The sequence below is a fragment of the Macaca nemestrina genome, chromosome 5 (genome assembly GCF_043159975.1).
Source record: "Macaca nemestrina isolate mMacNem1 chromosome 5, mMacNem.hap1, whole genome shotgun sequence".
In the NCBI taxonomy this organism is placed as follows: domain Eukaryota; kingdom Metazoa; phylum Chordata; class Mammalia; order Primates; family Cercopithecidae; genus Macaca; species Macaca nemestrina.
The window spans coordinates 25,870,978-25,885,176 of NC_092129.1; the positions used below are offsets into that span (position 1 = coordinate 25,870,978).

The window sequence follows — 14,199 nt, forward strand, 5'->3', positions numbered from 1 at the left end:
CCCATTCACAATTGCTTCAAAGAGAATAAAATACCTAGGAATCCAACTTACAAGGGATGTGAAGGACCTCTTCAAAGAGAACTACAAACCACTGCTCAACTTATTTTGTTATTTTGTCCTCCTTTAAGAGGACACAAACAAATGGAAGAACGTTCTATGCTCATGGATAGGAAGAATCAATATTGTAAAAATGGCCATACTGTCTAAGGTAATTTATAGATTCAGTGCCATCTCCATCAAGCTACCAATGACTTTCTTCACAGAATTGGAAAAAAACTACTTTAAAGTTCATACAGAACCAAAAGAGTCTGCATTGCCAAGACAATACTAAGCCAAAAGAACAAAGCTGGATGCATCTCACTACCTTACTTCAAACTATACTACAAGGCTACAGTAACCCAAACAGCATGGTACTGTTACCAAAACAGAGTTAAAGACCAATGGAACAGAACAGAGCCCTTGGAAATAACATCACACCTCTACCACCATCTGATCTTTGACAAACCTGACAAAAACAAGAAATGGGGAAAGGATTCCCTATTTAATAAATGGTGCTAGGAAAACTGGCTAGCCATATATAGAAAGATGAAACTAGATCCCTTCCTTACACCTTATACAAAAATAGATTAAAGACTTAAATGTTAGACCTAAAACCATCAAAACCCTAGAAGAAAACCTAGGCAATACATGGGCAAGGACTTCATGACTAAAACACCAAAAGCAATGGAAACAAAAGACAAAACTGGCCGGGCGCGGTGGCTCAAGCCTGTAATCACAGCACTTTGGGAGGCCGAGACGGGCGGATCACGAGGTCAGGAGATCGAGACCATCCTGACTAACATGGTGAAACCCCATCTCTACTAAAAAATACAAAAAACTAGCCGGGCGTGGTGGCGGGCGCCTGTAGTCCCAGCTACTCGGAAGGCTGAGGCAGGAGAATGGCGTCAACCTGGGAGGCGGAGCTTGCAGTGAGCTGAGATCCGGCCACTGCACTCCAGCCTGAACGGCAGAGCGAGACTCCATCTCAAAAAAAAAAAAAAAAAAAAAAAAAAAAGACAAAACTGACAAATGGGATCTAATAAAACTAAAGAGCTTCTGCACAGCAAAAGAAACTACCATCAGAGTGAACAGGCAACCTACAGAATGGGAGAACATTTTTACAATCTACTCATCTGACAAAGGGCTAATATCCAGAATCTACAAAGAACTTAAAAAAATTTACAAGAAAAAATCAAACAACCCCATCAAAACATGGGCAAAAGATATGAACAGACACCTGTCAAAAGAAGACATTTATGCAGTCAACAGACACATGAAAAAATGCTCATCATCACTGGCCATCAGATAAATGCAAATCAAAATCACAATGAGATAGCATCTCACATCAGTTAGAATGGCGACCATTAAAAAGTCTGGAAACAACAGGTGCTGGAGAGGATGTGGAGAAATAGGAACACTTTTACACTGTTGGTAGGACTGTAAACTATTTCAACCATTGTGGAAGACAGTGTGGCGATTCCTCAAGGATCTAGAACTAGAAATACCATTTGACCCAGCCATCCCATTACTGGGTATATACCCAAAGGATTATAAATCATGCTGCTATAAAGACACATGCACATGTATGTTTATTGCGGCACTATTCACAACAGCAAAGACTTGGAAACAACACAAATGTCCATCAATGACAGACTGGATTAAGCAAATGTGGCACATATACACCATGGAATACTATGCAGCCATAAAAAAGGATGAGTTCATGTCCTTTGTAGGGACATGGATGAAGCTGGAAACCACCATTCTCAGCAAATTATCACAAGGACAGAAAACCAAACAGCACATGTTCTCACTCATAGGTGGGAATTGAACAATGAGAACACTTGGACACAGGGCAGGGAACATCACACACCGGGGCCTGTCACGGGGTGTGGTAGGGGGAGGCGGGAGGGATAGCATTAGGAGACATACCTAATGCAAATGACAAGTTAATGGGTGCAGCACACCAACATGGCACATGTATACCTATGTAACAAACCTGCACGTTGTGCACATGTACCCTAGAACTTGAAGTATAATAAAAAAAAAAAAAAAAGAGCTGTTGAATTAAGTTTGGCCTAAAACTGCCTCCTTGCATATTTTAAGTTCAGCCTAAACGTTTCTCTGTACATAGTGAACTATAACTTAGATGGAAGTGTAAACAGACTGTAACCTACTCTTATACCAATCACCGTTGGCCAACTAAAGTGGGCCAACTGTTCAAACTGTGTTCAAATAATGCAAACAGCAAGCTGTCACCAAAATGACTTTTTCTATACCTCACTTACACTTTCTGTGCATCATTTTTCTGTTTCTGTTCATAAATCTTCCACCATGAGGCTGTGCTGGAGTTTCTCTGAGCCTACCCTGGCTGAGGAGGCTGCTTGATTCGCAAATTGTTCTTTGCTTAATGAAACTCTGTTAAATTAAAAAAAAAAAAAAAAAAAGCCGGGCGCAGTGGCTCATGCCTATAATACTAGCACTTTAGTAGGCCAACGTTGGCAGATCATGAGGTCAGGAGGTCGAGACCTGCCTGGCCAATATGCTCAAACCCCATCTCTACTAAAAATACAAAAATGAGCCAGGTGTGGTGGCACACGCCTGTAGTCCCAATGACTCTGGAGGCTGAGGCAAAAGCATCGCTTGAACCCAGGAGGTGGAGGTTGTAGTGAGCCAAGATTGTGCCACTGCACTCCCGACTGGGCAACAGAGTAAGACTGTCTCAAAAACAAACAAACAAACAACAACAACAAAAAAAAAAAACCCACACAGCTTAAATGAAAAATTCAATTTCAACAGAAAGGCTAGAAAATGAAAGCAGAAAAAAGTTCCCAGAAAAAAAGATTTTAAAAGGAATAGAAAATAGAACAGATGAGAATGTCCAAGTTCAAACAATAGAATTTCAGAAAGAAAAAAAAAAAAAGAAGAAGAAAACCACATATTTTCCCTAAAAGGCATAAATCTTCAAATTTACAATGTCCATCAATATATGTACAATTATTATGTGTCAATTTAAAAAGACATTCATCTAGTACATAAAGGTAGAACTTCATCAAGAAACATCATAACATTCTGGATCACTAAACACCAAAAAAAAGCCAAAAAAAAAACTTCCAGAGAAAGGAAAATGAAAAATAAGGCTACTCCATAATGATGATAAAGTGTATTTCAAGGTAAAAGTTATGCACAAAACTGAGGCAGAAACCCATTCTGATAAAGTAGGTGGGAAGGCTCAAAAACAGATGTCTTTAATTAAACTCATGGACTTTGGTATTATAATATGCTGAGAGAGGATTTAGTCAATTAGAAAAAAACATGTAGATGGCTTAGCACTGCAGTGAAAGCTAAGTACACTGAAAACTGTACCAAACAACAACAAAAAAAATTAACTCCAGAGAAAGCAAAAATTGTGAAAGAATAGAAAAGTAACAAAAGAATATCACATGGCTCAGCTGTGAAAAGTGTTCACAATAATGTGAATACAGTAAAACATTAAAAAGTTGATTGCACAACAGTATTTGCACGGATGGAGAATGAAGGGACTAGGTACCTATAGGTATTTGTGTGTTTGGTGGGGAAAGCAGGGAAGAGAGATAAACTGTTGTAAGTCAATGAACAATTGACAATTTAGCCTTAAGCTAAAAGAAATTATATCCACATTATTTGATAACATAAACACTAAAGAAAACATCAAAAACAGCTGAAAGTAGTTGTCTCTAGACAGCAAGAAAGGAACTGCTACTTTTTATAATAAACCTTTATGTTTACTGTATGCATATATAACTCAATGAACAATAAATCAAATTTCAAATGGACAAATGATATGGAAAGAAACATTACTATCAAGGAAATGGAAATAGCCAATAACCCTATTGCCGCAGGAGCAATGAGATGCTCAAACTCAGTGAGATGACACATGAAATATGAATCAAGTAAGTAAACATAAATTGAATAAGTAAATATAAATCAAAACAAGATCTTTCACTCATTAGGTTGCCAAAACATTTACAAACTGATTATGCAGTCCTGACAAGAATATAAAAAGGAGGGGATACCTCATACTTCCCATAGACTGCTGGCAAGAAGGTAAAATTCAACTATTTTGAAAAGTAATCTTGCAGGATCTATAAGACATAAAATGTACAGGCCCTCTGACCCAGCAATATCACTTTCAGGACTATCTTACTAAAATTAAAAAGGCTAGCAATATAAAGCATTTGATAACCCATAAAATCTTTATTTTTCTTGTTAATTAATCTAATGAGGCTGGGTGAGGTGGCTGACACCGACAATCCCAGCACTTGGGCAAGTCAAGGCGGGCAGATCGCTTGAGTTCAGGAGTTCAAGACCAGTCTGGGAAACAAGGTGAAACCCTGTCTCTGCTAAAAATACAAAAAATTAGCCGGGCATGGTGGTGCACACCTATAGTCCCAGCTACTTGGAAGACTGAAGCATGAGAATCACTTGAGCCTGGGAGGCAGACATTGCAGTGAGCCGAGATCACACCGCAGCACTCCAGTCTGAGCAACAGAGTGAGACCTTGTCTCAAAAACGAAACAAACAACAATAACAACAACAACAACAACAAAGCAAATCTAACAGATAAGTTTATTCAAAGTAATTATTGCAAAAAAAGTATTTGGTGATTATAGTTTATGAAAAAGTAAATGACAGAAATGATATAAGGGACACAAGGGAGGAAATGACCACTTATAAGGTCATTGACTAGATGTTAAGTGATATAGTGTTATTTGAAAGAGGACTAAATACAACTAAAACAATATATTTAGCAATTACAACTAATTCTGTTGTAAATCTATATTACAAACTTAATAGCAACCATTAAAAAGAGTGACAAAAAAGTATAATTGATATACTAACAAAGAAGATAAAATGAAAACACATAGAATGCTCAATCAAAGCCAGATAAGGCAAAAAGAGTAAAAGACAAAAAAAAAACCAAACCACCAAGGGCAAAAAATATGGTAAGTATTAATTTAATTATATCAATAATTAATTGTTAATGTCATAAATATGTCAATAAAAGATTATCAAGGTAGATTAAAAGTCAAGACCCAACTATATGTTGTCTATAAAAATCCCACTTTACACTTTAAACATAAAGACGAAGATAAATTAAAAGTAAAAGAAGAATGGAGGAAATACATACCACGCTAACAATAATCAAAAGAAAGTTGGAGTAGGTGCATTAGTTTCAGACAAAGCAGTCTTCAAAGCAAGGAAAATTATCAAGGGTAAAAAAGAACATTAAATCATAACAGAAGGGTCAATTTTCCAAGAAGACATAACAATCCTTAATGTGTATGTACATAACAACAAAGCATCAAAATACTTAAATCAAAAACTGATAGAACTGCAGGGAGAAAAAGATGAATTCACTAATAGAGCTGGAGATTTCAACATATCTCTATCAGTAATTGACAGATTCAGCAGGATGTCAGTAAAGTCAAAGTTGAACCAAACAGTACCATCAATCAACTGAATGTAATTGACATCCAACAACAGTAGAATATATATTACATAAGCTCACACAGATAATTCACTAAGATGCCACTTTCTGGGCCATAAAACATACAATAAACTTTAAAAACTAGAAATTATATAAAGTGTGCTGGCAGATCTGTAAAAACACAAGGGTTGGGAGCAGTGGCTCAGGTCTGTAATCCCAACACTTTGGTGGCCAAGGCAGGTGAATCACTTGAGGTCAGGAGCTCCAGACCAGCCTGGCCAGCATGGTGAAAGCCCATCTCTAATAAAAACATAAAAATTAGCCAGGCATGGTGGCATGCACCTGTAGTACCAGCTACTTGGGAAGTTGAGGCACCAGAATTGCTTCAACCCAGAAGGCGGAGTTTGCAGTGAGCCAAAATCACGCTACCGTACTCCAGCCAGGGTGACAGAGCAAGACTCCATCTCAAAAAAAAAAAAAAAAAAATACAAGGGTAAAAGAAATCTCAAGAGAAAATGGAAATATTTTGAACTAAATGAAAAATGAAGATACAACTTACCAAAACTATGAGATGTAAGAAAGATGTGGTTTAGAGGGAAATTTATAGCATTAAGTACAAGTATAAAAGTACAAATATTGTAAAAGAAGAAAAGAGCTAAAACTAATCATCTAAGCTTCCACCATAGAAAACTAGTAAGAGAAAATTAAATCCAAAGTAAGAAGAAAAGAAATAGAAATTAGAAGAGAAATCAATAAAATTAAAAACATTAAATCAATAGAGAAAAATCAACGAAACCAGAAGTTAGAAGTTAGTTTTTTGAAAAGAACAGTGAAATGTATAAGTCTCTAGTCAGGTTAACTAAGAAAAAAAAAGAGAAGACACAAATTACTAACATCAGAAGTGAAAGAGGGGCCATCACTACTCATTTCAATGATATTAAAAGGATAAGGAAATATTATGAACAATTCTGTGACCACAAATTTGATAATTTAGATAAATTGACCATTTCCTTGAAAGACATATTTTGCCAACATTCACAAAAGAGCAAGTAGACAATCTGAATAGGCCTCTGTTTATTAAAAAAATTGAATCAATAACTAATAACCTTCCAAAATAAAAAACACCAGGCTAAAATTGGTGAATTTTATAAAATATTTTATGAAGAAATTAAACCAATTCTGTGTCATACCCTCCAGAAGACAGAAAGAATAACTTCTCGTTTATTATGAGGTCACTATTCCAATAATACCAAAACCAAACAAAGACATTACAAATTCTACAGACTGATATATCTCATGAACATAGAGGAAAAATCCTCAATAAATATTAGCAAATGAAAGCCAACAAAGTGTAAGAATGATTTATACATCATGAACAAGTGGGATTTATTTCAGGTATGTAAAACTGGCTCAACATTTGAACATCAATTAATGTAATACCAAGCTAAATAAAAAAAGAACACTTATTGCAGTGTTATTTATGGAGCGAAAAATCCTAGACACAATCTGATGTTCACTAAGAGGGAAAATGTTTGAATAAATTGTGGTAAAGCTATACACAAAAGTATAATGCAGCCATTAAAAATCATGTTTCATTCTGTATTCACCTAAGAAAATTCCCATAGTTATAAAATAAATCAAGCTGCAGGGTAATGTTTAAAATATAATACCATTTTTGTAAAGAGAAGATAAAAATATGACTGCTTGTATGTAGGTCTCTCTGATGCACTGGATAATTATAAGCACAGAGAAAGTCTAGAAGTGTAAACACTAAAATATTACCATTGGTTAAGTGAGAAAATAGGAACTAGAGGAGGAAGAAAAAAGTACCTAGCTTCTTTGCACGTCTTTGGTTTGACTTAATCATGTGTGACAAAAGTCTGTAAGTGAAAATACAAGGGAGCAGACAATCAGGGGGGTAAGGAGACCCATCAAGAGCGAACTCTCCTTAGTTTGAAATTACAGACGTCAAGGTCTACTCTGCCTGCATAGTCCATAATCCTGGTTATTCCAACTTTTTTTAGATCATTTAATATATTATTAGTGGCTTGTGAGAAAACCAAACTATACCTGGAATAATTATCCAGATTTAAAATAGCACATACCTTTCTTGAGAAGAGTTCATATTTGCTCCATAAAGGAGTAAAATAAGTCCTTCTTCTACAGATGCAATTCTTGCCAAAATACCAGCTATATGAATTAAAGCTGTCTCAGAGCAATTTGGAGATGCCTGTACATTAAAAAGAAAACAAGACAAATCACATAATTTAATGACATGCTAACATATCACAGACTAAAATTCAAGGATTGTATATAGTCTTGTAAAGCTATATTATCACAACAAAAAACAAGCTTAATGATTTGTTTGGCTGTGAAATAATATATCTGAATAAAATGTGTTATTATATTATTTTACCAGCCCAACTGATGAAGCAAATAAATACAGATTTTTTTTCACCCAAATTAATTAAGAATTATTAAGAATTTATGCTCTTGTTACAGTTTCATATATATTTCTGGTTGGCAAATGTAGTAGACCTTGTATTTCCACTTTGCTCTTTATTTCCCACCCACTGGGCTCCTGAGTATCCAATATAATTACATTATATATGATATCTAACACGCTGCCATCCCTTCTAAGGGTGTCATCCTCTTATACACATTCGCGTCATGAATGTACATCCGACTAAGGAGAGCCAATTCATGGGCTGGCCAATAGTCAATGATGTCACCTAATAAGAAAACAAAGACTGAACCAACCATATTTGCTCATTTTTGCTTTCAAATGACAGTGCTAAAATGCCTTTGCCAATATATACCAAAGCAGCACAAAGCACACACTGAAAACCAGAGAGCCATGTCAATGCTAGAGTGCATCTACAGTATTATAATTCCTGTTCTTTGTGGGGTCTGCTTATTCACCTGAACCTGCATGGATGCCAACACACATATCATCTATAATACATTTGAAAATGTAAATGTTGCAATCAATACATTCTAATAGATTTAGTAGGCTAGCCTAACTAATGATTAGTCAGGTATATTCACCTAAAGATAATTATTACTAATCATATTGTTTAATATGAATAGCACTATTCTTACTACTTAGCACAAAAAGTATACCATTTTTGATATTAAATATCTTTCTTAAAATAATTTCTCTCCTTAGAATACATTCCTTCTCTCACATATGAGACTATATATATTCTCTCATGTCTATATACATAAAAACACAGTATTTTAAAACTTTCTATTCCTCATTTTAAATATTTTTGGTTTAAAGGTCTGCCTTGCCTATTACAGTAGGCTTCTTAAAGGCAATAAACATGTATTATTCACTTATATATTTGCAGTACCCAGCAGAGAGCTAATGATACAGCAGAAGCTCAATGGGTGATGCTGAATGTCTTAAATTAGATACTGAGTGTCCACCATGTGCCAGAGGGCTACTGTTAAGAATAAATAATTCAAGCATAACATAAGTACAACTACAGAAGTACATAACATGGGAACACAGAGAAAAAACCCACCTAACTTTGCAAAGGAGAACTGGGAGGAAATTTCAAAGATAAACTCTAGTCTAAAGAGGAATTTTTTTCATGTGGACTAGGGTGAAGAAAAAGCGTTCAAACCCAAGGAGATATAATAACCTTATTTAGAAAGTGCAAATTATCTATTACAACTGGAATATATAAGAAAGAAAGTAGTTAGGGGACAGAAAACTTGCATTTGCCAAGTTTACCTAGCAAGCAACAAGCAGAAAAGTATGTGACAGCCCACTGATGGGTGAACATAAGAGAAAGATGAAAACAGTAAAAACATCTCAAAACAGATACAAAAAGGCAAAAGCTTTTAACCTATTGATAAGCCTTAAAAATCACTGCCCAGAAGTTTAAGTCATACAAGTAGAGGGAGGTACTGAATAGACACCCAAACTAGTAACAGTAGCAACTCTGCAACTTGGTAAATGTCTGACCTAGAGCAAGTCACTTATTTCAGCCTCAGTTGTGATTATTAAATTATATAATGTAAGGGAATATACTGTGCAAACTGTAAAGAGACATACATCTGTTCAAATTGGAATTCTATATAAGTGTTCTCTCTAAAGTAATACCAGTTCTTCTTAATATAAAACAGAGTTGGTTACTAAGGAAAATAATCACACTTCCAAAAGCTATAAAAATGCCGTAAAACAAATAACAAAACATTTACAAGATTTATTAGATTTGCAAAACAAATAACTTCTTAACAGAATAACTTTTCTAAGTTATTTGCATCAGCAGATCTAGTCCTGATTAAAAAAAAAACTTGGATATTCTATGTACTTTCCCTCTGCATATCATAATAAATCAATCAACGGCATGAGCTATAATTTAATACTAAATAAAAATATATATCAACACAAAATACATTCATACATGGAAGGACAGCATAATAAAACATTTCAAATTTAGAAATAAAGTCCCAGGTAAGAGACTCTTTTTCTCCTTAGTAAATAATACCAACCTCAGTTCCTTTCATTAAATTGTGAATAGGCTGAAGAAGTGTCTCTATTACAATGTTGTTATATAAGCATTCCACCGCGCATTCTTTTTGATCACAGAGTATCCATAGAACTTCAGTCACCATACTTGCAGGAGAGTAATTCTCTAATAAACAATAAATATTTTTTAAAACCAAAACATTAAATACTTAACAACTATTTTATGTGTTAGCTGTTGTTCCAAAAAGTTCAACATCAAAGTTAATTCAATACTTCAAAAGTTATACAACTCAAAGGATGATGTATTACCAAACTATAACCTGACTTAGGGGAATTTCAATTGGCTTAACATAAAAAGTAAGCAAATGACAACAAACATGAATGCCAAAAGACGAGAATACAAAATCATTTACTGTTCGACATTAAATTACTGCTTAATATTGAAGATGTGGTCTGAAGCAAATGTACAGCTTTTTTTCCTCCTAGAAAACATGTTTTTCTCCCTAGAATACACCTTTATCTTACTTACATTTATTCTTTTTCTTAAATAACATATTCAAGTATTGAGCCTACAAGAAAATTAAATTCAGACAAGAAAATGGAAAAAAGGAGGCAGAAGAGAATGGAAACTTTCATAAACTTTTATAGACACTACTATACTTCTTGTATTACCATAAAGCCAGTGGAAACAAAGATCATTTTTTAGATTTTCTTTCAAAATACAGTATATACAGGAAAACACAATACATGTAAGGGTAACATGGTTGGAATCATCACTGAATTAAATGATTTTCAGTTTCATAAATTGACATATTTTCAGATATATAATCTAATATCCTCAAAATAATAGTTTTTAATGTAAGATTGTCCTAGTAGGAAACAATACTTTAGTATTTAGACACTGTATGTCTATGCATTATTGGTGTTTTTTATTATTAAGTGTTTTACTTTTGAAACTATTCTAAGATGAAAGTTCTTAATTTATGTTTCAATATTCCATACTCAAAAAACATGCTGACTCCAGGTCAATATCTGACAAAAAGAAAATGGAAAAGGAAAGTTCAGTGATTTTTCAACCAACTCCAAGTGAGAAACCCTGTTTACAACGACAGATATTATTGATGAGCATATGGTCATTCTTTCACTCATCCAATCATCTTCTATTTATTAAGTGCCTAATATATATCAGGCACTGTACTAGGAACTAACTATGAACAGAAAGGTAAATAAGACAAAAACAGTCCACATCATGGTAAACCAAGACATAAACAAGTTAATTAGAACAAAGAAAGATGATTTTAATCATAAAGGATGCCTATGTTGTAGGAGTATATAGTCAGAAGACCTAAGGTAGTTCTTTATACATGTAAATGCTGTAAAGACAGAAAAAAAATCTGAGAAACACTGCGAAGATCAATAGGCTAGTATAATTGCTTGGAAAAAACCTATTAGTTTCATATTTTTTTAAATTGATTCAGAACGTATATGTGTCGACTTGTTACATGGATATACTGAATAATGGTGAGATTTGGGCTTCTGGTGCACTCATCACCTGCAGTGAACACTGTACTGAATAATAACCTACCAGTTGATAGTTATGTTATAGCACTAATATGTAGCCCAAACCATTTTTTTCTTTGATTCACTTGAGTTTGCCTCAGAATTTGTGTCAGCAATTCTAGGGTTATTTCCTAGTTTTAGAACACTGTATGTCTATGCATTATTGGTGTGTTTTATTATTAAGTGTTTTACTTTGGAAACTATTCTTGATACTCAAAGGAAAAATATAAGTTATCTTTTAAATGTTAATATTTTAGAACATTTTTAAAAACTAGTCAACAGCCATAAAACTAAAAGGTATTTTTCTGAAAAACATGAAGAGTTTTTTCTTTATTCTTCAATAAAAGAAGACCCTGAAAAGACTGAAGTTTTGGATGTTAGACAAAACAAGTGAGTTGATCAAAACATTTTAGAAAGTATACAGAATGGAAAATAACAGGAAAAAAAATCACATTATGACCTATCAATCAAATATCCCTCAGTACCATGTCTTGAGAACATTTTGATCTTAATAAAGAACATCATTAAAATTCTCAGTGATTAAATTCTAAATTTAAAAAGTAGTACAGTAGAAACATCTTAAAACATCAATGAACAAAATTAAATTTCATGGCTTACTTCAGGACCAATGTAATTTCTCATAATACTGTATCTTAATGAAACCTACTTACCAAAGTAGGTCAGGCACTCAAAACATCTAGACAATAGAATACTTCAATATTTTTAGATGTTTTCTATTTTTCTACTTAAAATAGGAACAGAATTACCTGCATGTGTAGCTGATGTCATCTTTGGACAACTTGGTGAGTAATAGATAAGCTGTGTAAATAGAACAATCAGATCTACGAGGGATACCAAACCTTTAAAAAGAAAATAAAGAGAAAATTAATTTCTAACACATTCTTTCAACTTAGAGAAATTTAACTGAGCTTTCATCCATCTATATAATTGAGTTTTTGTACAGACTATTGGGCAATCAGGCAGAAGGGAGCTATAATCTCAGATAGAAGACTCCAGAACAAATTACATACAAATTAAAACACAGTAAGGCAAGCAATGCTCTAGGTGCTATGTAAAGATACAGTTTTACCATTTATTTTGAACAAATCACTTAAGATAAACCTATGATAGAAAGATGTATGAATCTGATCAAGGCTATTTGAGTTTATTCAATTAGAAGTAGTAAAATTCAGCTTGCCAAGTTGGTCCAGCTGACTTATCTACACAAAACTGTAGAACAGGCCGGGCACGGTGGTTCAAGCCTATAATCCCAGCACTTTGGGAGGCCGAGACGGGCAGGTCACGAGGTCAGGAGATCAAGACCACCCTAGCTAACATGGTGAAACCCCGTCTCTACTAAAAAAATACAAAAAACTAGTCAGGCGTGGTGGCGGGCGCCTGTAGCCCCAGCTACTTGGGAGGCTGAGGCAGGAGAATGGCGCAAACCCGGGAGGCGGAGCTTGCAGTGAGCTGAGATCCGGCCACTGCACTCCAGCCTGGGCGACAGAGCGAGACTCCGTCTCAAACAACAACAAAAAAAAAAACTGTAGAACAGGGCTTAGCAAACTTTCCTCTTTGAAGAACTAGAGAGTAAATATTTTAGATTTTGTGGCCAAATGGTCTCTGTCACAAATACTCAAGTCTGCCATGGTAGCACTAAATATATGTAGATGATATGCAAATAAATGAGTATGGCCATTCTCCAATAAAACTCTGTGTGCACTAAAATTTAATGTATATTTCTCACATATCACAAAACACCCTAATTTTTTTCAACAATTTAAAAACATAAAAACCATTCTTAGCTCACAAGTGTACAAACAAGATAGTAGACCAAATGTGGCCCATAGAAAAAATTTACCAACTCTTGCTATAGAGGCTTACATTAAAAGAGACTGATGAAATCACATGTGAAACTTAAAGGTGACTGTTGACCTAACATTAGTCTAACATAGTCTAACATAGTAGAATAAACCTCTAGAAACTCAATTTTCAGGTGATCTATAATATCTGGTAGGCCAAAATGTAGATGTTAAAAGTCAATACAAAATGATAAATAAATTATAGATGACAGACATATAAATGTAAGCTGAACACTGCACCATCACAAGTATACATTAGTATATTTCTGTAAAGTTCAACAGTATCCTATAAAATGATAGCTCTTTTATTAAAAGTCAATTATCTACTGAGTGCTCATTATGCATACAATTATGTGGCACTACCATGGGAACTACAAGAGATGTATATAAGGCAATGTCTTTTCTCAAGGAGCTCACAATCAACTGAGAAGAAAAGATTTAGAGAAATTAAAAAAGCTACAAAACAGTATAAAAGAGTATTCAAAATAAATATACTCTATACCAGGGGTCAGCAAACTATAGCCATTGTGGACTGATTTTATAAGGCTCACAAGATAGGAATGGATTCCACATTTTTTAAATGTGTCAGAGGTCCTCAAGACCATGCCCAGATTCAATGATTCACTAAGAAGACTCAGAGGATTCAGCATATAATTGTATTCACAGCTATGATTTACTGTAACAAAAGGATACAAAGCAAAATCAAAGCGCAAAAGTGCATGGGGTGAAGTCCAGAGCTAACTAGTATAAACTACTAGGCGTCCTCTCCTGGTTGAGTCACAGAAAAT

General features: G+C 34.4%; 1 protein-coding gene across 5 annotated transcripts in view; it reads right to left on the reverse strand.

The window, feature by feature from the left end:
- LOC105465516 (TBC1 domain family member 32) overlaps window positions 1-14,199 on the reverse strand; it is a 227,177-nt gene that overhangs the window by 168,652 nt on the left and 44,326 nt on the right. For all 5 annotated transcript variants that reach the window (XM_071096373.1, XM_071096370.1, XM_071096374.1 and 2 more), the window contains 3 exons: window positions 12,317-12,409; window positions 10,013-10,155; window positions 7,612-7,736 (listed from right to left, as the gene is read on the reverse strand). In XM_071096373.1, the coding sequence (XP_070952474.1) occupies window positions 7,612-7,736; window positions 10,013-10,155; window positions 12,317-12,409 (361 nt within the window). The remainder of the gene's footprint in view (window positions 1-7,611; window positions 7,737-10,012; window positions 10,156-12,316; window positions 12,410-14,199) is intronic.